Consider the following 26,908-nt stretch of genomic DNA (forward strand, 5'->3'; position numbering starts at 1 on the left):
TAGATGGAGAGAGGTCCCTGTACTAAATAGATGGAGAGAGGTTACCTGTACTAAACAGATGGAGAGAGGTTACCTGTACTAAATAGATGGAGAGAGGTTACCTGTGCTAAATAGATGGAGAGAGGTTACCTGTACTAAATAGATGGAGAGAGGTTACCTGTACTAAATAGACGGAGAGAGGTTACCTGTGCTAAATAGACGGAGAGAGGTTACCTGTACTAAATAGATGGAGAGAGGTTACCTGTACTAAATAGATGGAGAGAGGTTACCTGTACTAAATAGACGGAGAGAGGTTACCTGTACTAAATAGATGGAGAGAGGTTACCTGTACTAAATAGATGGAGAGAGGTTACCTGTGCTAAATAGACGGAGAGAGGTTACCTGTACTAAATAGACGGAGAGAGGTTACCTGTACTAAATAGACGGAGAGAGGTTACCTGTACTAAATAGACGGAGAGAGGTTACCTGTACTAAATAGACGGAGAGAGGTTACCTGTACTAAATAGATGGAGAGAGGTTACCTGTACTAAATAGACGGAGAGAGGTTACCTGTACTAAATAGACGGAGAGAGGTTACCTGTACTAAATAGACGGAGAGAGGTTACCTGTACTAAATAGATGGAGAGAGGTACCTGTACTAAATAGATGGAGACAGGTTACCTGTACTAAATAGATGGAGAGAGGTTACCTGTACTAAATAGATGGAGAGAGGTACCTGTACTAAATAGATGGAGACAGGTTACCTGTACTAAATAGATGGAGAGAGGTTACCTGTACTAAATAGATGGAGAGAGGTTACCTGTACTAAATAGACGGAGAGAGGTTACCTGTACTAAACAGATGGAGAGAGGTTACCTGTACTAAATAGATGGAGAGAGGTTACCTGTACTAAACAGATGGGACTGCCATTGGGCTCAGGGACCCCACTCGGAGGAATATTTCCTAAGAAACCCAAAACACCCACCTGAGAGAACGTGCGTTCATGGCAGCACAACGTACACTAGCTAAGATGTGGACCAGCCCTGCCCATCAGCGGACGAGTGGGTAAGAACGCTGTGGGGCCGTAACCGGTTTGGCTCAGTGGATGGAGCGTCGGCCTGTGGATTGAAAGGTCCCGGATTCGATTCCAGTCGAGGGCATGTACCTTGGTTGTGGGCACATCCCCGGTGGAAGGTGTGCACATCCCCGGTGGAAGGCAGCTGATCGATGTTTCTCTCTCATCGATGTTTCTATCTTTCTATCCCTCTCCCTTCCTCTCTGTAAAAAAATCAATATATATATATATATATATATATATATATGTATATATATACATATATATATATATATACACACACACATATATATAAAAGAACGCTGTGGGACATCTACACCCTGGAGTACTATGCAGCCCTGAAAAGGGAAGGACTCTTATCCTTTGCAGCAGCATGGGGGGGCCTGGAGAGCAACGTGCTGAGTGAACCAAGCCGGGCAGAGAAAGACAAGCATCCCGTGATCTCTCACAGGTGGGACCCAGGGAACAAAATAAACTGATGAACCAAACTAGACCCCGAGACACGGAAGCATCCAGCCGAGAGTGGAATCTCAGAGGGAAGGTGGAGGAGGCGGTGGGTGGGAGGTCATCAGCCAAGGACCTTGTGTGTGTGACCCAGGGCCACAGCCGGAGGTGGTGAGGGCCGGGGCGGGGTGGAGGGGGTCCATGGGAGAAAACGGGCATCTGTACATAGAGATTTTTGTAGAAGTCAGAGGGAAGGCAGGGGGTGTGGGGAGAGCTCACCCAATGAACTCACACGCGTGTATGCACAGCCCATGGGCCCAGACATCCGGTGGTGAGGGCCCCGGGGGCGGGGGCAGGGTGGGAGAGGTCAGTGGGGGGAAGGGGGACATCTGTAATACTTTCAACAGTGAAGATTTTTTTTAGAAATAAGGCGGGGGCGGTGGGTGGTTGGGAGGTAATCAACCAAAGACCTTGTGTGCCTATTAGCAGAGCCCATGGGCGCAGACAACAGCGGTGCAGGCCGGGGGGGGGGGGGGGGGGGCCGGGGGCTAGAGGGTAAATGGGAGGAAAAAGGGGACAAATGTAACAATTTCAACAAGAGACTTAAAAAATAAAATAATAATAATAAAATTTTAAAAGGTAAATAAATACATAAATAAATGAATGAATGAATGAATAAATAAATAAATAAATAAATAAATAAATAAATAAATAAATAAATAAATAAATAAATAAAAGTGTTAAAAAAAAACGAGTTCAAAGGTACCCAATAGAAACGCATTGTCTCTGTCTTTCATTTCCCCGTGAGTTCTCACTGGACGTCGCCACACGAACGATGGCGGCGCGGGCGCGGCGTCCTGCCATAGAGACGCCGGCCTAGAGGAGCCCTGCGCGGCGCCTGTGCGCGTGCGCCCCACCGCCCGGCCCCCGGAAAGGAAGCGGGGATAGGGCCGCCGCCGGGAGCTCCTGCGCCTGCGCGAAGGTAGTGGAGGAAGAGAGGGTCGGCAAGGGCGAACCCGGCGCGGCGTCCTACCATCGAGATGCGGTCCTAGAGGAGCCCTGCGCGGCGCCTGTGCGCGTGCGCACCACCGCCCGGAGAGGAAGTCGGGGGCGGGGCCGGCGCCGGGAGCTCCCGGGTCGCCGCGAAGATGGTGGAGGAGGAGCCGGCCGTCCGCGTGGTCCGCTGCGGCGGCAGCGAGCTGAACTTTAGGAGGGCGGTGTTCTCTGCCGATTCCAAGTACGGGGCTGTGCGCTGCGTCAGGGGCCGCGCGTGTGCGTCCCGGGGGCGGGGGAAGGACTGTCAGGTGCCCGCGCTCGCCGGCCGCTGGTGGGGGCCTCAGGGGGGGTCCGCGTGCCGGACCCCAGGGCGCACGGAGGGGGTGGGGGGCGCTGGTGCCAGGGTGGGGTGACAAGAGCGAGACACCCCTCCGTCCCGGCCACCGCAGGCTGGGGCGCGCTGCCGCCCCGCGATGGTCCCCTGCGCGGGGAGAGGAGGGCGCGGGGGGCGGGCCCATGTGTCTGCAGGGCTTAGGTGCACCCTTATTTCACAGCAGCACGTGTGGAGTGTTTGCTCTGTGGGCTAAGCGTGCCTTTGCCTGCACTGATTTTACGGAACCCTCATGGTAACACTGAGACAGGACGTGGGAAAGCTGGCTTCAAACCCACGTGTGTTTGACCGGTACCATAGGTCTGTTGTTATTTACTAGTGGCCCGGTGCACGAAATTCGTGCACATTAAAAGGGGATTAATTAGAGGAAATAATTTAATGTTGCTATTCGTCCTTGAAGTGTCAGAGATGAAAGAAAATTAGTAAAATGTATATGAAAACCTTCCTCCTGTCAGAGTCTGGGGCAAACCACGGGACCCAGAGTCAAGTCCCCGCCCACCCACCCACATGCGCCTCAAAATTGCGTGAGACCCAGACTCGGCCAGTCCCCCCCCCCATTGGGCTAGATCCAGACCTGGCCAGTCCCACTCTTGCCAAGCCCTGCTGGACAGGGGACGTAGTCTCAGGTCCCCTGGCCCGGCTCCAGGACGGGGGCGTGGCCTGAGGTCCCCCAGCCCAGACTGGGGCAGGGGACGTGCCTTGAGGTCCCCCATCAAGCCCTGCCAGTGGGGGGTGTGCAGCCTCAGATCCCCCATCAAGCCCTGCTGGGCAGAGGGCGCAGCCTGAGTTCCCCTGACCCAGCACTGGGGGTGAACCTTTAGGTCCTCTGTCAAGCCCTGCTGTGTGGGGGGCGCAGCCTGAGGTCCCCTAGCCCAGCATCAGGATGGGAAGCACACCTTGAGGTTCCCCCATCAAGCCCCACCAGGCAGGGGGCATGGCCTCAGGTCCCCTGGCCTGGTGCTGGGGCAGGGGGCGTGGCCTGAGGTCCCCTGTCAAGCCCTACGGGGGCAGGAGAGGGCGTAGCCTCAGGTCCCTGCTGATTGCTTGTTAAGGCTCCTTATGGGAACTTGGCCTCAGCTGTGGGTGCAGCCATCTTTGTGATGGAGTGATGGTCAATTAGCATATCCCCTCTTTATTAGTAGGATAGTAAGCAAGCACACAGTTCCTCCCCTCGGGATCTGTCCTTACGCCCGGTGGGTGTGGTGAGGGAGCCTGGCCGTGGTCCCTGGGAGCACAGGGGCTGCCGCTGGCCTGGAAGGAGGTGAGGGAGGCCCCTGCACCGAACTGTCAAGCAGTAGCCGAAGGAAAGTGCTATACGGAGACCACGGAGCATGCAGAGCATGGGGTGCCTTTGGGGGTGCATGCAGGTGGTTAGAGGATCAGATCGTTTCCTTTGGGGATGCATGCAGGTGGTTAGAGGATCAAATGGTTTCCTTTGGGGGAGCATGCAGGTGGTGCAGCCACTGTTCTTGCTGAAGGTCCCAGCGAGGAAAGCCTCCTCTGGGGAAGCATTTCAGTGTGGTCACGGGGAGACTTCTAGGCAAACAGGACCCACCATCTGCAGGAAGCACAGCCTAGGGGACCTGCCCGCTGACTCCAGGGCGTCTGTGTTCTGCGAGGGAGAAGGCTGTTGGAGTGGAACCGGTGACAGGTCAAGGGAAAGGGGTTCCAGGCGGGGTCAAACCACCCAAGGCCTGAGGAGTTTGGATGGTGTGCTGAGGCGGTGGGAGAACTTTGGAGGGTTTAGCTTCATCTTATTTAAGGCGTGCTGTGGTCACATGCACAGGGTGAGCCCGAGGTAAGTCTGAAAGGTACATTGAAGGGCGCGCCTGGAGACGGCAGGACGTCCCTGAGCGTGCCCAGGCTGGAGGTGGGCCTTGGGCACGGAGAGGGGGACCACCCGCTGGGAGGCGCGTGCCCAGAGCTTGGTGCTCATGTTGCTTATCTTGTAGACAGTTGCTCACAGCCACGCGGTGACGGCCTCGTGGCCACAGCACTCAGAAGACGCAGCCGGCTCTCAGGGGAAGGTGAAAAATCAGTGGCTCAGAACGGGAAACATAGTGACCCCGGCCGGCGTTAGAACAGTTGCTCTTATTATTTTATAATAGTTATTTTCTGGTTCATTTCACCCAGTTAATTTGTAAAGCCTCTGAGGTTCAGGCAAGTTCTGTTCAACAAACTGCATTGGACACTGGGAAACAGAAAATAATCCCTCTGCCCCGTAGGGTCTGATGGCCAGGTGAGGGAGGTAGACATGTATGTAAGCAGGTGCTTCCAACACGATGTGAAAAGACCACACCGTGGCCTGTGTTCTGTCTGCTATGAAAACAGTCAAACAAGCGTCCCAGCTTTCATCTACTAGCAGTTCAGTAGCCTCTGCGATAAACTGTTGTTTTGAAAGGAACATGGACCATAAAGAGGTCTTACTCTCTAGAGCAGGGGTCCTCACACCTTTTAAACAGGGGGCCAGTTCACTGTCCCTCAGACCGTGGGAGGGCCGGACTATAGTTTAAAAAAAAAAACTATGAACAAATTCCTATGCGCACTGCGGGCCCGGGACGCGTCGGCTGCTAAGCAGGACAGGCAGCGGCCCCCGGCGGGCTGGATCCATGTCCTCGGCGGGCCGCATGTGGCCCGCGGGCTGTCGTTTGAGGACGCCTGGTCTGGAGTGTGTGGGACTGATTTTCCTCTCGTTGCAGGTACCTCTTCTGTGTGTCTGGAGACTTTGTCAAGGTGTACAGCACAGCCACGGAGGAGTGCGTGCACGTGCTGCAGGGCCATCGGGACCTGGTGACGGGCATCCAGCTCAACCCCAACAACCATCTCCAGGTGGCGACCGTTCACGCTTGCGTCTGTGCATGTTGGCTTATTGTTGCCAGAAACGTTGGCCTTACTTTGCCTGGGAATCTGTCCAGGTTATGATCAGGGAAGGAACTATGTTGATTTTCTGATTCAAGATATTTTCACTTATTTTTATTTTTTTTAACTTTTTTGTTCCCCTTCACCCAAGAACATGCATGTTATTGGTCATTAACATGGGGTCCCAGCCCACGGCCGCACAGCCTGGGGGGTGTTCTGTCAGTCACTGTCACTCAGGGCCAATAGCTGTGCTTGGGGGCGGGCTCTGGGCTGCCTCCGCCTGACACTCGGGGTCTGGCACACAGTGGGTTTCTTGATGAGTCTTCTCGGCTTCCTTTCATGCCCGGTGACTAACCCGCGTCCGGGAGGGGCAGCTAGGACTTGGTGCTTCTCCAACCTGTTTGACCTCTGAACTCCTGTTTCCGGAACACGTTTTTCAATGCTGCCTCCGGGCTTGGTTTGGTAGCTCTTTCAGAGGTGCGGCTTGTTCGTGTGGATGCAGAAGCCGCCTCCGGGAGGCCGGCATCTGGGCAGGAAGGGCCCCTCAGCCAGTGGGTCCATCGGTTCGTTTTAGGACAGATGTGTGGGCCTCCCGTCTCCCTCCACAAAAAGCTCTTGCTTCTCGGAATTTAAGGATAAGGAACCGTCACTTTAATTCAGTTCCTAAGTCCCAGCCAAGCTACCAAAGAGGTGCCTCCGGAACACTGCCTTGCTCTCATTTTCCATCAGGTCCCACTCCTCCGGGGGAGTCACAGCCACCTGGGGAGCGACTGCTTGGTTTGACCAAGGTGTGCAGCCCCGGCCGGCCGCGTCCCCTGCCCCAGCAGGTGGCCGATTCGCTTCCGGCCGGCGCACACCTAGACTTGGCTCAGGTGCCCACAGGAGGCAACCGAGTGACCCCCATGTTTCTTCCTCCCCCCCCCCCCCCGCCCCGAAATGAAAAGTAAAGGGACTCGCATTGTCATGCACTGCACTGTCACAGGAAGTCGGACGTAAAGGGACACTGAGCCTTTCCAAAACCGAAGGAGCTGCTCTGGAAAGTCGGTGGTGGCTTTCCTGCAGGGCAGGCGCCCTGCTGTCCTCAGGGTGTGAGCACACAGCTGTTAGTGTCCACAGCATTTGGATGGTTTTCTGTAGCGGGAATATCCTGTGATTAAAATTGGAATTTGTGAAATCTGTATTACTAAGTTTTAGAGCAACATGAAAAACTACACATTACATAAAAGATCTGTTTCGAGGAACCTTAAGTTAAAGAATTCGAGGAGGACAATTTTAACAGCAGGTTCGGTTGAGGTGGAGGGTGTGTGCCGGAGGTTCTGTGGACTGGAGTCATAGTTTTTTATTGGCCATTGTTTTAACAGTGATTATGTATTTGCCTTATTAGATTTTACTAATTCGTGTTCATGAGTCTAAGGTTATATGTAGTTGCAATGTGTATTTTTAACTTAATATAAATGTTTTAATTGAATAGATAATATTTCCTTCATCACTTTTTATTCCTATTCTCCAATTCCGTGTCCTCAGTGGTAGAAATCTTAAAATTGCCGCTCTCAAAATTATCTGAAATTCTTTATAAACATTATAAGCAAAGCGTTTTCACAATAACAACAAAATCTCCCCACGTCCAGTGGGCAGAATGGGGGCGGGGCTTGGCCAGGCCTCCGGGTGCTGCGGAGCGAGGGTCCTCGCTGGCGGGGTGTGTTCGGAAGAGGACACTCGGTCCTTCCGGAAGCACTGCCCTCCTGCGCACAGATGACAGCAGTTTGTTACACAGGACGCAGCCCCGCCCCTGAGGGCTTTCGGGTCAGTCCCTCCAAGAGGAGGTTGACCTTCCCCCCCCTTTTTTTTTTTTTTTAAATACATTTTATTGATTTTTTACAGAGAGGAAGAGAGAGGGATAGAGAGTTAGAAACATTGATGAGAGAGAAACATCGATCAGCTGCCTCCTGCACACCTCCCACTGGGGATGTGCCCGCAACCAAGGTACATGCCCTTGACCGGAATCGAACCCGGGACCCTTCAGTCCGCAGGCCGACGCTCTATCCACGGAGCCAAACCGGTTTCGGCAGACCTTCCCCCTTTTTAATTACACGTTCAGTCGATGGATCTGCTTCCTCCACGGCTGTGGTAAGATGGTCACAAACAATAGAAGTTTTGCAAAAACAACCAAATCAATGACTCCACTTCTCTAAGACGAATAGTGAGTTAGTGGGCAAAATGCCTTCTGTGTTAGCATTTAGTTCATTTGATGTCTTAACGCAGTTCCTTTTTTTAATCCGTTGTTACCGTGTGTACCCTTTTAGCTGTACTCTTGTTCCTTTGACGGCACGATTAAGCTGTGGGACTATCTCGACGGCATTTTGATAAAGGTATGTGGATTGGTCTTCCAGTTTTGTTATGTGAAAAGGAATGGCGACATAATTTAATGACCCATTGCTCCTCTGTAAGGCCAGACGGCATTCCCAAACAAGGCGTGAAAGTCACACACCACAAAAGCAAACCTGACGACATAAAAACTTTAAACTTTAACAGGAAATGAGCAATGAAATGAAGATAACACTTACTAAAGATATGCAGTAAACGTGCGGATGTGCCTGACCCCGTTGGTAACTAAGGAGATGTGAATTAGACGTCAGGCGTCCGGCACTCCCACCGGTCACGCCGAATTACAGGCTGAAAGAAGCCTAATGGCAGGCAGAGCGTGGAGCAGCGGCCACGAGGACAGGCTGAGCACACATGCCTTTGCTCCAGCTGCCTCCCCGTGGGGCTCTCCTGACCAAACCGCGCCTGTGCCGTCGGCCTTAACGCCCTGCGTACGGCAGAAAGGAGAAACCCACTGTGACCTTGAAGTCAGTCAGACTTCGATAATTCGTTCAGTAGGGTACTGGACAGCCATGAGAAAGAAAGGGCAGGCCCTGTCTGTGTGATTTGGAAGGCTGTTTGATAAATACGTATTGTCGTTCAATAGGGTACTGTACAGCCATGAGAAAGAAAGGGCAGGCCCTGTCTGTGTGATTTGGAAGGCTGTTTGATAAACACGTATTGTCGTTCAATAGAATACTGTACAGCCATGAGAAAGAAAGGGCAGGCCCTGTCTGTGTGATTTGGAAGGCTGTTTGATAAACATGTATTGTCGTTCAATAGGGTACTGTACAGCCATGAGAAAGAAAGGGCAGGCCCTGTCTGTGGAATTTGGAAGGCTGTTTGATAAACACGTATTGTCGTTCAATAGAATACTGTACAGCCATGAGAAAGAAAGGGCAGGCCCTGTCTGTGTGATTTGGAAGGCTGTTTGATAAACACGTATTGTCGTTCAATAGAATACTGTACAGCCATGAGAAAGAAAGGGCAGGCCCTGTCTGTGTGATTTGGAAGGCTGTTTGATAAACACGTATTGTCGTCTGTGTGCCAGTCACCCTTCTGATGTGAGCAGAAGGGACAGAAGTCCCTGCCCTGCGTGGAACTTGGGTTGGGGGCGGGGCTCAGAGGTAGGAGGGCAGGCTGGACAGCGTGGCTTTCTGTCTTTCAGACTTTCACAGTTGGGCACAAACTTCACGCCCTCTTTACCCACGCGTGTGCTGAGGACTCTGTCTTCGTTACGCTGAGGAAAGAAAAGCCAGGTACGGTCCAACTGATGTACTTCGCTTGGTACAGGCGCTTCCATTTCACAGTGTCTCAAACGCAGGGGTGCCTGCAGCCCGCGCTGTGGAAGGCTGCTGTGTTCAGAACTCAGTACAGACAGCTCGGAGGCTGTCCCCGGGCCGGTGGCTAGATGGGCTCGCGGCTTGTTAGCGGAGTGAGTCCTTCCCGCGCTTCTGTATTTTTGTCTCACTTTGTTTTCGGGTTTTTTTGCCGGGGGGTTGGGGAGGGGGGAACAAGTTTGCCCATTGTTAGTATATCATGGACTTTTAAGTAACCTGAGACTAGTCAAAATGGTGACAGCTAAATTTTTTTTTAGCTAAAATTCATTTGGTGCCAAGTCTGTTAGTGAATAACATTTTATCTGTCAAAATATTACATTAAAAAAAACAGTAAGTTTAGTTTTCCCTATGTAGTCGTCTCTAAAGGGTATTCCAAAAATGTTCTGGAAATGGCAACATTCTAAAACAGTTAAGTTGCCTTCTCAAATGACTGCTTTAAACATAACAGTCTTCGCTATTCAGGTTCTGTTTTGTATGTAAATACGTGGATTCTTATGTCTGTCCACATGCTTCCAGCAAGTTCAGATTCCTCGTCTCCCTGGCTGACAGTTCACAGGCTCACTGGGTCTGAGGCTTGGCTGGGAATCTGCATGTTGGTAAACCCCCAGGGGTGCTGCTCACGCGTATTTGGTAGCCCCTCTGAGACTCACCCAGACTCCTGGGCTGGGGGCGGTGCCCGTGGCTGGAACAGCTCTCCTGTCAGTGAGGCCCGGGGCCTGACCGGCTGCCCATTGGGATCGCTCCAAGGGGCTGAAACGTAAGACGCAAAGACTCCCGCTTCAAAGCCGCTTTGTTCACGAGGCCTATGACCGACCACTTGGCAGCGAGCGGCTCCCAGGAACGGCGCGCGGTTCCGTGCGGGAGCGCTGTCTCGCTCGCTGCGGGCGCTCGCTAGTGACCCGCTCCTGTGCTAGATGTGTTCCAGCTCGTCTCCGTGACGCTGCCCCGCACGCCCCGCCAGGACGCCGAGGCCGGGGAGCCCTGCCTCGTGCTGGACTACGTCAGCCCGTCGCCCAAGTGCATCGCCTTCGGGAGCCAGGTCAGAGTCCCTCCGTGGGCTTCTGTTTCGTGCCTCGACTCCCTGTCCTGCAGCCTGCCCTCAGCGTGTTTCCTCACGGGCTCAGTGCTGCCTCGAGCTGCAGCGTGTTCGTTAGTGACTAAGGCAGCCGTGGGCAAACGACGGCCCGCGGGCCGGATCCGGCTGTTCTATCGGTTCTTTGGCTCTCCCCTCCGCTCCTTTACTTTGAATTTATATTAGTTCACACGAACACTCCATCCATGCTTTTGTTCCGGCCCTCCGGTCCAGTTTAAGAACCCATTGTGACTCTCGAGTCAAAAAGTTTGCCCACCCCTGGACTAAGGCCTGTGTCGCTCTGGAGCGTGTGTTTATGGTGTGGGTTTGCCAGACCATCTCGTGTTGTACATCCTGTGCCACTGCTCTTGAAACGCCATTGTCCAAAACATACTCGGTGGTTTTGGCATTTGCACTGTGTTTCTGCAGAAAAGTCACTGTCACCGTACTGACTTTGTGACAGCATTTCTTCCTAGAGCGCTGACTCTTCGGGGCACGTTCCCTTCTCTTTGAAACCAGGGCGACTACGTGGCTGCCGTGCGGGACTTCTACTTGTCCGTGTATTTCTTCAGAAGGAAGGCCACGTCGAGGTGAGCGTTCCCTTGGGTGGCACTGGTCTCGGGTGCAGTAGGGCGAGGGCCCTGACAGCTTTAGGCGCGTTAGCCAGTCGTCCCAGCTGCCATTCCTTAGGCCCGGGCAGAGCTGATGCTGACACTCAGCTTCAACAAGAAATTCGAGCCAGCTTTGCCCAGGCAACGAAAACAGACACCAAAAACACCAGAAGGACTTTCTTTCACAGTCCTGCCCTCCCGCGGGGCTGATAAGGGCGCGAATCCCTTTCACTTAGTTAACTACTTACCAGGAGACTTTAATAATCAGGAAAACGTTGTTTTCTTTTAGGTTTACTTTGTCATCATCAGGAAATAGGAAACACGCCAAGAACAACTTCACATGTGTAGCGTGTCACCCGAAGGAAGACTGCATAGCGACCGGGCACAAGGACGGCAAGATCCGCCTCTGGTCAGGCGGCTCGGGGAGGGCGCCGGTTTCTGTGCGGCTGTGTGTGGTCTGCGGGGCAGCCGCCTCGGTCAGGAGGGGGAAGCACTGGGCCTCTACGTGGGGACACCCCTTCACCCCCTCCCCTCCCCTCCCCGCCACCCCCCCTGCTCCTCCCTCCACCTGTGCTTCTGTGCATACACTTCAGTGCGCACGCTCACTGCTTTAGGGGAGAGGGAAGTTGTGCTGTAGTCATTTTACTGAAGAGAGCTTTTTTGTCTGCCTTTAAGTAAAAAGGAAAGGGTGAGTGACAGTAAGGGACCAGCTGAACCGTAGGACCCCAAGAAGGCCTGCTGTTCATAGACGTGACTGGTTAGAAATAGGACATGGACTCAGTGTACTTTTTGGACGTTAGGACCCATAAGCTGGATACCGTGATTTGTTATTTTGTGCAGAAATGTAACATACACCTTTGGTGAAATTAAAAATACTGGTTTTTCTCCAATAGGCGGGGTTTTGATGATGAAAAGAAGTACACGTACACGTGTCTGCACTGGCACCATGACCTGGTCATGGACCTGGCTTTCTCAGCGACGGGTAAGGCACGCTTAGTGGTTTCGTTAAGGTGAATTTTGGACGCATGTGAGTCCAGTATTTGAATCTCGGAGTTCAGAAGCCTTTCCTATCTTAGGATAAGATCATGTTGAATCAAAGCGGTAAAGTGTTCCCAGTCCCAAGAGGGACGTGTTCAGTGTTTTACCCGAAACACGCATTTGCAGTTGAGTCTCTGGGACCCTGGGTGGAAAGTAAAGGCCCATCAGTTCCACGTTGCCGAGTGGCCTGCCTCATGGGGGTAGCGTCTGTCACTTGGTGACCGTTCGGATCTGTGGTTTCCCCTTGCTCTGTAAGCGGGCGGGTTAAATCGATGGATTTTTCAGGTGTTAAGACAACCTCGCGTTCCCCTGCAGGGAATCACAGGGTCCCGCTCGATCCTCGTGTTTCGTTGGGAGCTTCCGCCTGTCACGAGATTGGCCGGGATCGCTTCCCGGGCGCTGGTTTAGGTGTAGGCTTGTGCCGGTGACACACATTGGGAAATGTTCTTCTGTTGTTGTTACCCGGAAGATTTCTTCCTAGAGAAGCCAGCGGGCCTAGAGGGAGCGTATTTCTTTCCGTTCTCCTTGTCATCAGAGGAGGAGCTGGTCAGCAGCTAATCAGAGGCCAGTGGGAAGGAAAGTCCCTGAATCGTGACCTTAAGTCTTGGTGTGAAGAGATTAAAAGATAGGAACGCACTTGTGTGCCTATATAAAGTCAGCTCAGCGTTTGCTTCAGCAGGGCATACACTACCATTGGAACGACACAGAGGTTAGCATAGCCCCTGCGCAGGATGACAGGCAAATGCATGGGGCGTTCCACGTTTAAAAAGAAATGGTTCGTTTCTCTAACATGGCCAGAAAAATCAAACGCCGAGTGTACTTCTCTTTCCCTTTTCCTCCCCGAACACCGCCCTGGCCTCTCCGTGCGGGAGAAGGCAGCAGCCTGCTGAGCGGCGGCCGGGAGTCGGTCCTGGTGGAGTGGCGCGACGCGGCCGAGAAGACCAAGGAGTTCCTGCCGCGCCTGGGGGCCACCATCGAGCACATCGCGGTCTCGCCGGCGGGGGACCTGCTCTGCACCTCCCACGCGGACAACAGTACGTCCGCACTCGGGGCGGGCAGCACCGTGGGGGGAGGCCTGCACCGCCTGCCCCTGCGGGAACGGCAGGCGGAGGCGGAGGCCGGATGCAGAGCAGCCTCACGTTTAGGAGCCTGTCTTTCTCTGTGGACTTGGTGTGCGTGGGCCCGGTGTGCGCGTGGGCCCGGTGTGCGCGTGGGCTCGGTGTGCGCGGGGACCCGGTGTGCGGGGACCCGGTGTGCGTGGGCCCGGTGTGCGCGTGGGCCCGGTGTGCGCGTGGGCCCGGTGTGCGCGTGGGCCCGGTGTGCGTGGGCCCGGTGTGCGTGGACCCGGTGTGTGCGGGGACCCGGTGTGCGTGGACTCGGTGTGTGCGTGGACCCGGTGTGCGTGGGCTCGGTGTGCGGGGACTCGGTGTGTGTGTGGGCTCGGTGTGCGTGGGCCCGGTGTGTGCGTGGACTCGGTGTGTGCGGGGACCCGGTGTGCGTGGGCCCGGTGTGTGCGGGGACCCGGTGTGCGTGGGCCCGGTGTGTGCGTGGGCCCGGTGTGCGTGGGCCCGGTGTGTGCGGGGACCCGGTGTGCGTGGGCCCGGTGTGTGCGGGGACCCGGTGTGCGTGGGCCCGGTGTGTGCGGGGACCCGGTGTGCGTGGGCCCGGTGTGTGCGGGGACCCGGTGTGCGTGGGCCCGGTGTGTGCGGGGACCCGGTGTGCGTGGGCCCGGTGTGTGCGTGGGCCCGGTGTGTGCGTGGGCCCGGTGTGTGCGTGGACTCGGTGTGTGCGGGGACCTGGTGTGCGTGGGCCCGGTGTGTGCGGGGACCCGGTGTGCGTGGGCCCGGTGTGTGCGGGGACCCGGTGTGCGTGGGCCCGGTGTGTGCGTGGGCCCGGTGTGTGCGGGGACCCGGTGTGTGTGTGGGCCCGGTGTGCGTGGACCCGGTGTGTGTGTGGGCCCGGTGTGCGTGGACCCGGTGTGTGCGTGGGCCCGGTGTGTGTGGGGACCCGGTGTGCGTGGGCCCGGTGTGTGCGGGGACCCGGTGTGCGTGGGCCCGGTGTGTGCGGGGACCCGGTGTGCGTGGACTCGGTGTGTGCGTGGACTCGGTGAGCGTGGACTCGGTGTGTGCGGGGACCCGGTGTGCGTGGACCCGGTGTGTGCGTGGACTCGGTGTGTGGTTTTTGTTGTACCACTTACATTTCAGAGCCTTTTCTGGGGAAGGAACGGCGTGGGCACGTGGAGGACGGGCTCTGAGGTGGGCCTTGGTGCTGGCACAGGCACGTGCGCTTCTGGAAGAGATGGCCGTGTCGGGGCGAGGGCTGCTCTGGCAGAAATGGAGGCGGTCTGCTTCCCCCAGAACTGGTGCTCGTCCTGTCCCCACGCCGGATGGAGAGCCCAGAGCCGCTGCCTCCCTGCCCTCCGGCGGGCACACCTGAATGTACACCCTGAGCCACCACATGCAGGGGCCGCTTCAGAGGGCAGGCTCTCTTTCGGGGCACGTGGCTTTCCGAGTTAACACTTACAATGCACTCGTGTGACACCCAAAAGACAGCTCGTTCCGCTTCCTCATACCCCGATGACTTCAGAGCCTCTAAGTTCAGCTGCTTTTTCTAACGGGGGCTCCGACCTGCTCACGGTGGAGTGTTTTGTGCCCACAGAGATCATCGTCATCGGCCGGAACCTGGAGGCCTCCGCGGTGATCCAGGGCCTGGTGAGAGGTACTGCGGCGCGGGGCGGGGGGGCTGCGTCCCTGGGAAGCGGGCGTCTGTCTGGCTTCAGCCGCTTGCGTCACTCTCTTTGCAGACAGCAGTGTCTTGACTGGCTTGATGATTGATCCGAGAACGAAAGCTTTGGTTTTGAATGGAAAGCCCGGCCATTTGCAGTTCTATTCTCTCCAGAGTGATAAGCAGTTATACAACGTAAGCTTCTGGCCCGTCAGCTGCCTTAAAGCTAGTGGGAGCTTGCAGCCCGCAGGGCCCTGGCCACCACGCGCTCAGCAGCGCTCAGTCTGCAGCTGGTCCTGGTGGCCGTGGCCGTGGCCACAGCCTGAATCTGCTCGCAGCCACCGGCGCTGCTGCAGCCCCTCTGTCTGTCGCCGTGTTTTCAGACTCTAATTAGCTGCACACACGTCTGTGCCTCAGGCCACGGGGACCGGGAGGAGAGGATGTGGCTGCAGTGCAGACGCGCCTCCGCCGGTGGTGGAGCGGCCATGGCACACGGCAGATAAGCTCTCCGCTGCAGACTAGAGGGAGGCCTCCTGGGACCCGAAATCCAGCCCGCGGCCGCCTCCTCTGTTCCCCGGGACCCTCCGAGATCTGTCCGGGGAGCTGTGGCACCGTCTCTCTCTCTCACCTGTCAGCCCTCAGAGAAAGGAAACTTGCTGGTCTTTTTACTCCCACGTTTCTACTGCAGTCCTGGGGGTAGCAGGCACTTAACACGTGTAGTACACAGACCAGGAAGCGGGTGAAAGGAACAGCTGGGAGTAAAATGCCGGGCTACTCACAGCACTTCAGTCTTTTTCCACTTCTTAAAGTGATCCTTGAATGCTGTCACGTGCATGTATTTACATTAATAAGCATTTTGGATTTTTTTAACCCCCAGCTAGACATTGTGCAGCAAGAATACATCAATGACTACGGTCTGGTCCAAATTGAGCTCACAAAGGCTGCATTCGGCTGCTTCGGTGCCTGGCTCGCAACCGTAGAACAGCGTCAAGAAAAGGAAGGGGAGCTGGAGCTGCAGATGAAGCTGTGGACGTACAATAAGAAAACACAAGGGTAACGCCCCTTTACAGCCCTAGGCAGGGGTCCCCAAACTTTTTAAACAGGGGGCCAGTTCACGGTCCCTCAGACCGTGGGAGGGCCGGACTATAGTTTAAAAAAAAAAACTATGAACAAATTCCTATGCGCACTGCGGGCCCGGGACGCGTCGGCTGCTAAGCAGGACAGGCAGCGGCCCCCGGCGGGCCGGATAAATGTCCTCGGCGGGCTGCATGTGGCCCGCGGGCCGCAGTTTGAGGACCCCTGCAGAGCTTCAAATTGGAAAACGTTTTCTCTATGGTTTCACTTCCTGGTCTTTCAGATGCTGTATTTGATTGGCTTTAGATTTAGGGTGATGGAGGAGGCATGCTTCTGATAACGCCGTTAAGCTTTCTGCTCTGAGACAGCACAGGTGTCCCCCAGGTTATCAGTCATCTCACTGCATAAATGAGAGAACATGGGGAAGTGACACCCAGGACATAAGGCCTGGTTCCAGGCAGATCCAGACTCTGAATGTCTCGGCTCGTTGCTCCCTCATCACACTGCCTTCTTGGGGAACATGGCAGTGTAGACGGCGGGGTGCAGTGTGTGTGTGTGTGTGTGTGTGTGTGTGTGTGTGTGTGTGGACTGGGGAAGGAGCCCACCGGTTTCTCATACCAGGACCATCCAGCCCTTTATCAAGTCCTTCCTGTGTGCCAGAGCGAGGCTTGCTGCTTCTGTACCCACAGAACCCGTGGGATAAGCCTGGCGTCCATCTCGCCAGGGGAGGGAACAGGCCCGGTCACCCTCTCGGAACCTGAGCTTTTTCCACAGCACAACCCGGTCCATCTCCCCTCCGCAGCCTCCCGGGGACCGGCGGGAAAGGTGGTTGGGTGATCACAGACACGAAGTGCTGACAGGCAGTGGGAGTAGGTGGTTTTCTCTTTTCTTCCTCAGTGGGGTCTTCGTACTCAGTCCGTCGTTTGCTTATTTTCAGAAGCAGCCAGGGAGGCACTGGGCTGTGCAGGCGGCTTTCGGGGGTCATGTTTGATGGCCCCGTTTAGACTCACGTCGTACCATTGAGGTGACCCGGTGCTCCATCACCTCTGCACTGTGGACGCTGTCAGGACAGGTGGTGTGTCAGGAGTGCGCCGCGGCGGAGACAGCAGGCGGCTGTCTGTCTGTCGTCCTAGGCCTCCCGAGATGCCGTTGTAGCATGTACAGCAGGCCCCGTGTGTTGTGTGAGAAATCCAGGATGACGTGCGTCTTCTTCCTTCCAGGTTTCTTCTCAACACCAAGGTTAGCGCGCCCCACGAGGACCGCATCACCGCCCTGTGCTTCCGCAGCGCAGAGAAGGCCGACAGCCCCACCTTGGTCACGGCCAGCAGAGACGGCCGCTTCAAAGTGTGGGTCTTAGCGGACGACTCTGACATCTACAGTGAGTGGCTCCCGCAGAGCGCGTCGGGGAATGATAGGTTTATCCCATGCGCTACACCCATTCTGGCAGGGCACTGACACGACGTAAGAGGTCACACTGACGTGCCTTTTCTCCAAGCCCATGCTTTTCAGCGACGTACTGGACTGCTCCGTGCTGGCTGTTCTGTTCCCTTTGCAAGAGGGCTGGAAAGGGCTCGGGTGCAGCCTCCCGTGGCCCCACCAGGGGGCGGTCGAGGTCTCTGGGACGAGCATGAGCTGCAGCTCAGCCCGTGCTTGCAGCCTCCTCCCCAGGGAGCAGGGGTCCTGCCTGTTGGGTGACTTCCCACACCTACCCGCCGTGGTGCCGTTTCCAAAGCGTGTCCGTGCTTCCACAGGAAAGGCTGTGGGCTGGACCTGCGACTTCGTGGGCAGTTACCACAAGTACCAGGCGACCAACTGCTGTTTCTCGGAAGACGGCTCGCTGCTGGCCGTCAGCTTCGAGGAGACGGTCACCATCTGGGAGTCGGAGACCTGGGAGCTCAGGTGCACGTTTTGCCAGCGAGCTGGGCACGTGCGGTAGGTGAATGATGGGGGGATAGGAAGTACCTTTCTCTGACATTTAAACTAGTTCTGCACGTGAGCTCTAGGATACTGTGTGCCTCTGTGACGGCTGTGGGCCGTGGGCCGTGGGCAGCAGCTGAGCCGAGGGCCGTGGGCCGTGAGCCGAGGGCCGTGGGCTGAGGGCTGTGGGCCGTGGGCAGCAGCTGAGCCGAGGGCAGGAAGCCAGGCCTTCTCTGCGGGTGGGCCAGGTGCTAGAGTCGCCATTTCTGGAACCAGGAGTGACTCCTCGTTCCGGGCCTGTGGGTTCTTCTCTCTGTCACCACCCACATCACGTTGTGCTGCCTCAGGACCAGCTGTGCCTGAGCCTCGGGGTCCGGGGTGCTGGCCCAGCAGCGTCCCCCCCTTCAGGGGACAGAGTGGCAGACGGCGAGGACATGGCTCCCAGTTCCCAATGCGTGTGACTCCGAATTCACTTTGTAGGGTTCACAGTGCAAACCCCTCCTTAGGTAAATGAGCACAAAAAGGGGCTGTTACTAAATGTCTGTACGTCCGCATACGTTCTGTGTGAGTGTGAGTTATTAACCACGCAGCACAGCAGAGAGAGAACTGGTCATCAAACCTGTTTCTCTAAAGAAACAGGCCCAAGTAAGCTTCCCTCTGTGCTGCTCCGTCCCTTTTCCGCACGATGATGATGCGGAAAGCGTGTCTCTGGAACCGGCCAAGCGGCCGTGCCTGGGGTGGGGCTGACTGAGCCCCTGTGGTCCTCAGGCACCTCTGCTTCGGGAGGCTGACTTGCTCGAAGTACCTTCTTGGAGCCACTGAGAACGGGATCCTGTGCTGCTGGAACCTGCTGAGCTGTGCACGTAAGATGTCTCCGGCGCCTCGGCAAAGCACGGGCGGCGGGAGCCGGGCCTTCTAGGGCTTCTGGGTTGTAGCCTCACGTCTCGACCCAGAGACGAATCTTCTCAACGGGGCGTCCTGAAGGGCGGCGCCCAGGCCTGCCGTAGGCGGGTCATTCGCAAGCGGCCAGTGTCGGGGGCGAGCCTCAGCTGGCCTCGCTCTTGGGTGCCTGCAGCGTGTGGCTGGCTGCTGCCCCGTCCTCCATCCGCTGGCCGGAGCCGTGTTTCCGCTCGCGTGTGCATGTCACCCCCAGTGTCCCGGCCGCTTGCAGCCTGAGCTGCCGGCCACTCCCTCCTGGCCGAGGTGACGGAGTGGCGTTTACTCGTTGGAGTACGTGTTGGAAAGGCGTGGTGGGTGCTTAGCAATGGATGGTGTGGGAGCACCTTTCGTTCTCTGCACTGTCTCTGGCTGACGTTTTGCCCACGTTTAGCAGCAGCAGAAAGCGCCTGGCATAGCTTCAGGGAAGGGAGCATTGCATGGTGTGTGGGAGGAGGGCTGGGTCCTGCCTGCGGCCTCTGCAGCTTCCACCCAGTCCCTGTGTCTGTGTCTGTGTCTATGTCTGTGTCTGTGTCTGCCAGGGCTTTCGGGAGCTGACTCCCTCTTCCTGGGACAGGGGGGGGGATGGCTGTCCCAGCAGAGAGTTAAGTGACAGGCTTTGACGCGCTCCCGGCCAGTAGCAGTGAATCGCTTTTCCTTTCTCCCCAGTGGAGTGGAGCACAAAACTGAACATCACAGTGATGGAGCCGGACCCTCGCTCAGAGAACGTGGCCGCCGTCGCTCGGTCCTCGGGGGGTTCGGACTGTGAGTGCAGATCCCGCTGGCACAGTAGGCGTCTGTTACTAAGTCTCCTCTGAACGGCTGAAGCAGAAGTGGGGTCACACAGGCCTGCCGGTCAGAGGTCTGAAGCCTCGGAGCCCGCGGCACTGCCCTTCCCCGAGTCCCTGTTCCAGCGCCGAGTGCTTTGGGCGGCGTGCGTGTCCTGGAGCGTCGTGCAGCCTCGCTCCGTGCACCTCCCTGCTCCTGGGGGCGCCCCGCGCTGGGGCCCGCTGTCTCCTCGGCTCTGGGCTCTGGGCTCTGGAGCGGGGTCCTGCCTCCTGGTCCCCCGTGGCCTCGCTCCTCCCCTGGACACACAGGCGGCCAGGAGGTGTTGGTAGGGTCAGCGCTTAAAGCGGCCAGGACGGCTGTGGCGAGGTGGGCGAGTCCGGGAGGGTGGCCGCCAGCCCGAGGCCAGAGCTGGCCTTTGCGAAGCGTGTTTTCTGTCCGTCTTTCCCTCTAGTGTTCGTGTTCAAACCGAGCGAGCCGAGGCCGCTGTACGTTCAGAGGAACATCTGCAGCGAGGAGGTCAGGTGGGGCGTCTTTGTGCCTCGAGACGTCCCCGACGCGCTCACCTCCGAGGCGCTCCAGTGGCTGAACAGGTCCCAGTTCTACTTCCTGACGGCGTCGCAGGTACGCGCCCTCCCCGAAGGCTCCCTCGGTCGGGAACCGCCGGCTGCTGTGCTGCTGAGGGGTGGTCGCCAGGACAGGCGCCGGGCCTTGTTGCGGGACTGCTCCCACGGGAAGTTGTCCGGTGTGCCCACCCTCAGGCCTTAGGTGGACGCTCCTGCGTCAGAACGGAAGGCTGGCCTCCCTTTCTCGCTGTCACATCTTCCTTCCTGTGCCGCCTCAGGTCATCTCTCACGCATCCACTGATCTCTCTTTTCAGAGTTTGCTGACGTTCAGCTCAAAGTCTCCCGAAGAGAAACTCACTCCAACAAGCAAGCAGGTATGTGGCGCCGCCCACGGTGCAGAGCGCGTGGCTTCCCTGCACAGATCGGTGCTCGTTCGAACGAGCCATGAGGAAGCACGCCTCGCCCGGCCTGACCCGGAACCAAATCCGTCCTCCCCTGCGGCCTCCTGAGGCACGTTGTTCCTAAACACGCCGTTTGGCGTGTGAGTCCGTGTTGGGTGCTCGTGCGCGAAGAGGGACGCGTCAGGGACAGCCTTCCATCCGCGCGTGTCTGAGGAACACGTGTGTTGCTGACTCGGGTTTTGAGATGCAGGGTTACCTGTGACTCTGAGCCGTGGAAATGGAAGTTGTCGCTCTTTTCCACACCACCCCTCCCCCACATGCACGTCGCTCACACACACCCCCTCCCTCCCGGTTTCCCAGGAAACATCTGAAAATGGGTCGGTCAGTATCATGATGATAACCCCGAACACGGCTCCCCGGCCAGCCGTGTAGAACGGGCTGTTGTTCCTTTGTGACCACTTCTCTCCGGCGTCAGTAATGACCTCCTCCCTTCGTTTGCTCCGTCTTCTGTTCACTTCTCCCCGACCCGCTCCGAGCTCGCTCCCAGTTGCACACGTCGCCGCGGCATTTCCAGGCACATCGCGTGCTCTTTCGGCTCTTGAAGAAATTCTGAGCCTTCTGACCGCTCCCACCTGGCTGCTTGCTCTGTGAGCCCGAGGCGGCCTCTGCCCACGCCAGGGCCTTGCCTCACCTCTGCGGTCAGCCCGTGGTCCCCGGCTCCGGCCACGCCCTGGCTTCGGTGCAGCACGCCCTTCGGGGCCGGGGTGGTCAATGGAAGACCTGTGTCTGGGAGAGGGTTTCCCTTCTCCCGAGGCCTGACTGGTTGGCTGGGCATAGAACTCTGAGGGGAAAGCCGTCCTCTCTCAGAACTCTGACGGCCTGTCCCCGTGTGCTGCAGTTCCCACTGTCACCGGAAGGCCAGTGCCATGTACTCATTGAACCCACTCAGCAACCTGAGCGCTCCTGGGTCTCGACGTTGGAGATGTGCCAGCGAGCAGATCTCACCTGCGGTGTTGGCATTTAACAGGAAGATGCAGACAGGATTTCAGGCTGTGTTTACTATCTAATAAGGAGGGAATGTGCTAATTGACCCTCATGTCATCGCAAAGATGGCAGCGCCCACAGCCAATAAGGAGGGAATATGCTAATTGACTGCTCTGCCCTCAAAGATGGCGGCGCACAGTCCCCTCAGCCCTGCTGGGGCAGCAGGCGCACGGCAAGGCCGGACCTGCCCCAGGCACGCCCAGCTGCTCCGCGCGCCTGCCTCCGGAGTCCCCCAGTCCCCTCAGCCCCCCAGCCGCCCAGGGCCGCCCAAATCTCAGGTAACCAGGGCCGCCCGAGGCTTGCACTGCCGGCAGTGACAACAGCAGAGGTGTGATGGGGCGTCGCCTTCCCCTGATCACTGGGTCACCTCCTGCCTCTGAGGGCTCCCGGACTGTGAGAGGGGGCAGGCCGGGCTGAGGGACCCCCCTCCAGTGCATGAATTTTCATGCCCCAGGCCTCTAGTAAGTTCATAAGCACTATTTCAAGTGATGAGAATATGAGGGAGGACTAAGGGGGGGGTACTGCTTGCCGTGTTAAAAGGGGGTGCAAGTCAGCCTTCAGGAAAGATGGCTTTTCCTCAGGAAATGAGGGGCCTCCCGACGGGTGTTAATCAGACAACTAAGGAAGAGTCAGTTACTCCTTGCCTTCATTTCTGTTCTTTTTCTGGAATTCCTGCTAGACTGGCGGCGCGAATGTTCTTTATTCCTCCTGTTTTCTGGGAGACGTCCTCGTTTTTATCCTGACGACCTTTTCTCGTTCTCTCTCGCGTGGTCCGTTCCATCAGGGACCTAGCCCGTTGCAGAGACCCTGTGTCTATGGGTACCGCTTCCTGGCATCTGCAGGACTCTGCAGTGCACACGGGGTGCTCTCGGCTCCCCCACAGGCAGCGTGCAGCCGCGGTCACCAGCCTCCCGGACCTCATGCACACCGTGGTCCACGGGCCACCGGTTGGCGACCGCTGGCCTAGAGCTCTGCTTCCTGGGGCCTGTCAGCCACTGGCCCTCAGTCTACGCCCTGTTCCACGCGGCACCTTGCGCCCAGCCGCTGGGTCCGCCTTCGCAGGCGTCTCTGTGGGACTTGGGGGGCGGCAGTGAGAAGTGGGTGTTGGCGCTGTCATCAGCGTTCCCTGGTCGCCTTTCTCGGCGTAAGTGGCTGCTGGGCCTCGGCTGCTTTGCCGGTGACATGAGAGGCAGACCAGGGCGTTCTGAAGGTCTTGGCCCGGCCTTCCCGACTCGCGCTTCTGGCTGAGCTGCCGGAGTAACTGCCCTGCGTCTTCGCCCTCCCAGCTGCTGGCAGAAGAGAGCCTGCCGACCACCCCGTTCTACTTCATCCTGGGGAGACACCGGCAGCCGCGGGGCGAGCAGGCGGGTGGCGCCTCGGAGAGCGAGCTGGTGCAGCTGCCCGTAACGGAGAACGTCCCCGCCATCAGCGAGGTGAGTGGTGCCACGGCAGGCAGGCCGTGAGGGCAGAGAGGAGCGCTCAGCCCTTGAGTTAGACCGTCTGCAGGGTCTGTAACAGGCGGCCTGTTAACCCTTCCACGCTGTGCCGCTCGGTGCAGACTGTGCAAACGGCACAGGCGTGGGACTCACTCTTCGGGAGGGGCGGCGGCGTTGTCTGCACGCAGGTGGGCAGGGAGGAGCGTCGCGCTCCGGCTTGGTTTTCTCTGGGGAACCTGTGGTGGTTGGTTTGGTGGCGACGCTTTAGGTGGAACCCTGGTTTCTGTTTCCCTGCAGCTTCTTCACACCCCCGCCCACGTGCTGCCCTCGGCCGCCTTCCTGTGCTCCCTGTTCGTCAACTCGCTGCTGCTGGCCACGGAGGCCCGGAGGTGGGCGCTGCGGTGTAAGGGTGTCGTGCTGTGGGGGCGGGGTGCTGGCGACCCCGTGCTAGAATGTCCCTCCCTGGACGTCTCTCTGTTTATAGACTTCACGTGACGTCGGGTTATGAAGTCAAGTAGGTAAAACACATTGACAGTTTCCTAAGTGTTAGAAAAGAGATCTTTCGTGTAGGTTTTAAGGATTCAATATGCAATTCAAAATTACACTTTTTGTAAATTCACCTGCTCCTTTATAATAGCCTATAATTTTTAAACTGCACACAAGATTCTTCATTTACTTTGTGTGATTCTATCTTTATATAGATACCTTAGAGTTATTTTTTACATTTATATTTAAATAGTGAGTTTATGTTCTGTTCTGTGTGGTTGAAGTGCTGAAGAAGTGCCTGATGATGTGGATATGGAAGGAGGAGGAGAAAGGGACAGTTCAGAGGAGGAAGACGCTGCCCCTGCAAAGGTCCAGCATGCAGACCACACGGACGTGGGGGACGACCTTCGGCAGCAGCTGTCCAAGTGCGAAGAGAAGGAGCTGCGGAAGCTCCGGAGAGTGGACTACAGCTGGGTGGCCGTCCCCTAAGCCCGGGGCTCTGGCGCTCTTTCTAAGCATGTGGATGTTCCAGAAACGCCTACGTTAATGTTATTTCCGTTTTTAAATAAATATGAACAGGCTTTCCTTTTTAAATAACTGATCATATGCGTTTTGGACTGAAGCGTCCCTGGTTCCATTCCAGTCAGGCCACAGGCCCGGGTTGTGGGCTTGATCCCCAGTGGGGGGCGTGCAGGAAGCAGCCGATCAATGGTTCTCTTTCATGGTTGATGCTTCTCCCTCTCCCTCTCCCTTCCTCTCTGACATCAATGAAAATAGATTTAAAAGACAAGGACACCAGCACCTGTGCAGTACAGTAACACGAGGCTGCTTGTACCGAGTCCAAGAACACCCCCTTTTTCACCAGCTCAGTAGCTTTTCTCCAAGAGCCTGTCCTGTGTTCTGTAAAAGGCGTGAAGCTGCCACGTTTTAAGCACTTAGCATTTGGCGTTTCCCAGTTCTCTGAAACACTTCTGTAAAAGCGAGAGTGAAAAGTTAACTGAGCAGGCAGAGGGGTAAATTCTGAGCTCACCTCCTCCCAGGCACACATCAGCATTACAACTAAACTCTGGAACCGCCACTGAGCCGCCTGATGGACCGCCTCTCAGAGTTCCTGTCCCTAAGGATGTAAACAAGCCACGTGGAGACAGACGGGCTCAGACACGTCCAGGCAGGTCCTGCCTCCACGGGGTGGAGGTGAATAAACCGGAGGGACAGCTTGGCCTCCGAAGTGCCCCGGGGAAGTGTTCGGGGCCCCGCTGGGCACCTGCTGGGGAAGAGTCCCATGACATCTGGCTTTGAGAGCCAGCGGGTGGGGTTACCTCCCAGAGACAACGGAGATCCTTAGAACCGCCCAGCACAGGGGCAGCAGCCGCAGCCCGGCCGCGGGAGGGTTAAATGGACGGCTCCGGCGACAGCTGAGGGGCAGGCACCTGCCGGCTCGGGATGGAGCCGGGAAGCCAGGCGGGCACCGCTGCTCTTCTGTGGAGCTCTTCTCCGCCTCGCTGGCCCCGCCATGTGGGCAACAGAGTCTCCTCCATCACCTGGCTACCTGCCTGCCCTGCCCGCCCAGCCTGCCCTGCCCACCCAGCCTGCCCGCCCAGCCTGCCCACCCACCCACCCAGCTGCCCACCCACCCACCCAGCTGCCCACCCACCCACCCAGCTGCCCACCCAGCCTGCCCGCCCAGCCTGCCTGCCCTGCCCACCCAGCCCGCCCGCCCAGCCTGCCTGCCCTGCCCACCCAGCCCACCCGCCCAGCCTGCCTGCCCTGCCCACCCAGCCCGCCCGCCCAGCCTGCCTGCCCTGCCCACCCAGCCTGCCCGCCCAGCCTGCCTGCCCTGCCCACCCAGCCTGCCCGCCCAGCCTGCCTGCCCTGCCCACCCAGCCCGCCCGCCCAGCTGCCCGCCTGTCCAGCCAGAGCCTCTGCCACCGGCCCGGACACCACACAAGCACAGCTCATGCGCTGCAGCCTCCCAGAAGCCACAGCCCCACACAGGTGGAGGCCGGCCTCGGCTCACACTGGCTCCCGCCCAGCAGCCCCAGCCCAGCACAGGGGCCAGGCTTGGCTGGCACTGGGGTCCCACCAAGTGGCCCACGCCCGGACAAGCGGCACCCCGTCTTGCCACGTAGCTGCTGCCCAGCAGCCCCAGCCCAGCACACACAGCGACCACAGTCCCCTTGCATTGCAGCTCCTACCGCAGCCCACGCCTGACATGGGGCCAGCCTCCGCCCACCCCAGAGCCCCCCGCAGCTCCACGCTGTGCCCGCACCAGGCAGCCTCCGCCCACACCAGAGGCCCCCGCAGCTCCACGCTGTGCCCGCACCAGGCAGCCTCCGCCCACACCAGAGGCCCCCGCAGCTCCACGCTGTGCCCGCACCAGGCAGCCTCCGCCCACACCAGAGGCCCCCGCAGCTCCACGCTGTGCCCGCACCAGGCAGCCTCCGCCCACCCCAGAGCCCCCCGCAGCTCCACGCTGTGCCCGCACCAGGCAGCCTCCGCCCACACCCCCCGCAGCTCCACGCTGTGCCCGCACCAGGCAGCCTCCGCCCACACCCCCGGCAGCTCCACGCTGTGCCCGCACCAGGCAGCCTCCGCCCACACCGCCCGGCAGCTCCACGCTGTGCCCGCACCAGGCAGCCTCCGCCCACACCCCCGGCAGCTCCACGCTGTGCCCGCACCAGGCAGCCTCCGCCCACCCCAGAGCCCCCCGCAGCTCCACGCTGTGCCCGCACCAGGCAGCCTCCGCCCACACCAGAGGCCCCCGCAGCTCCACGCTGTGCCCGCACCAGGCAGCCTCCGCCCACACCCCCCGCAGCTCCACGCTGTGCCCGCACCAGGCAGCCTCCGCCCACACCCCCGGCAGCTCCACGCTGTGCCCGCACCAGGCAGCCTCCGCCCACACCCCCGGCAGCTCCACGCTGTGCCCGCACCAGGCAGCCTCCGCCCACCCCAGAGGCCCCCGCAGCTCCACGCTGTGCCCGCACCAGGCAGCCTCCGCCCACACCCCCGGCAGCTCCACGCTGTGCCCGCACCAGGCAGCCTCCGCCCACACCCCCCGCAGCTCCACGCTGTGCCCGCACCAGGCAGCCTCCGCCCACACCCCCGGCAGCTCCACGCTGTGCCCGCACCAGGCAGCCTCCGCCCACACCCCCGGCAGCTCCACGCTGTGCCCGCACCAGGCAGCCTCCGCCCACCCCAGAGGCCCCCGCAGCTCCACGCTGTGCCCGCACCAGGCAGCCTCCGCCCACACCCCCGGCAGCTCCACGCTGTGCCCGCACCAGGCAGCCTCCGCCCACACCAGAGGCCCCCGCAGCTCCACGCTGTGCCCGCACCAGGCAGCCTCCGCCCACACCCCCCGCAGCTCCACGCTGT

General features: G+C 58.2%; 1 protein-coding gene across 1 annotated transcript; it reads left to right on the forward strand.

The window, feature by feature from the left end:
* Window positions 1-2,428: 2,428 nt before the first annotated feature.
* WDR75 (WD repeat domain 75) lies at window positions 2,429-24,136 on the forward strand. The gene is made up of 21 exons (XM_080670055.1): window positions 2,429-2,735; window positions 5,585-5,714; window positions 8,048-8,113; window positions 9,274-9,364; window positions 10,360-10,484; window positions 11,037-11,107; window positions 11,418-11,537; window positions 12,022-12,110; window positions 13,042-13,200; window positions 14,825-14,884; window positions 14,970-15,085; window positions 15,768-15,943; window positions 17,185-17,342; window positions 17,716-17,896; window positions 18,650-18,744; window positions 19,487-19,582; window positions 20,058-20,227; window positions 20,484-20,543; window positions 22,901-23,047; window positions 23,348-23,439; window positions 23,821-24,136. Exons 1-21 carry the CDS (start codon window positions 2,647-2,649, stop codon window positions 24,023-24,025), a joined length of 2,496 nt encoding a protein of 831 aa, XP_080526181.1. The 5' UTR covers window positions 2,429-2,646; the 3' UTR covers window positions 24,026-24,136.
* The last annotated feature ends 2,772 nt before the right edge of the window (window positions 24,137-26,908 follow it).

The sequence above is a fragment of the Plecotus auritus genome, assembly GCF_963455305.1.
Source record: "Plecotus auritus genome assembly, chromosome: 5".
NCBI classification, from domain to species: Eukaryota; Metazoa; Chordata; class Mammalia; order Chiroptera; family Vespertilionidae; genus Plecotus; species Plecotus auritus.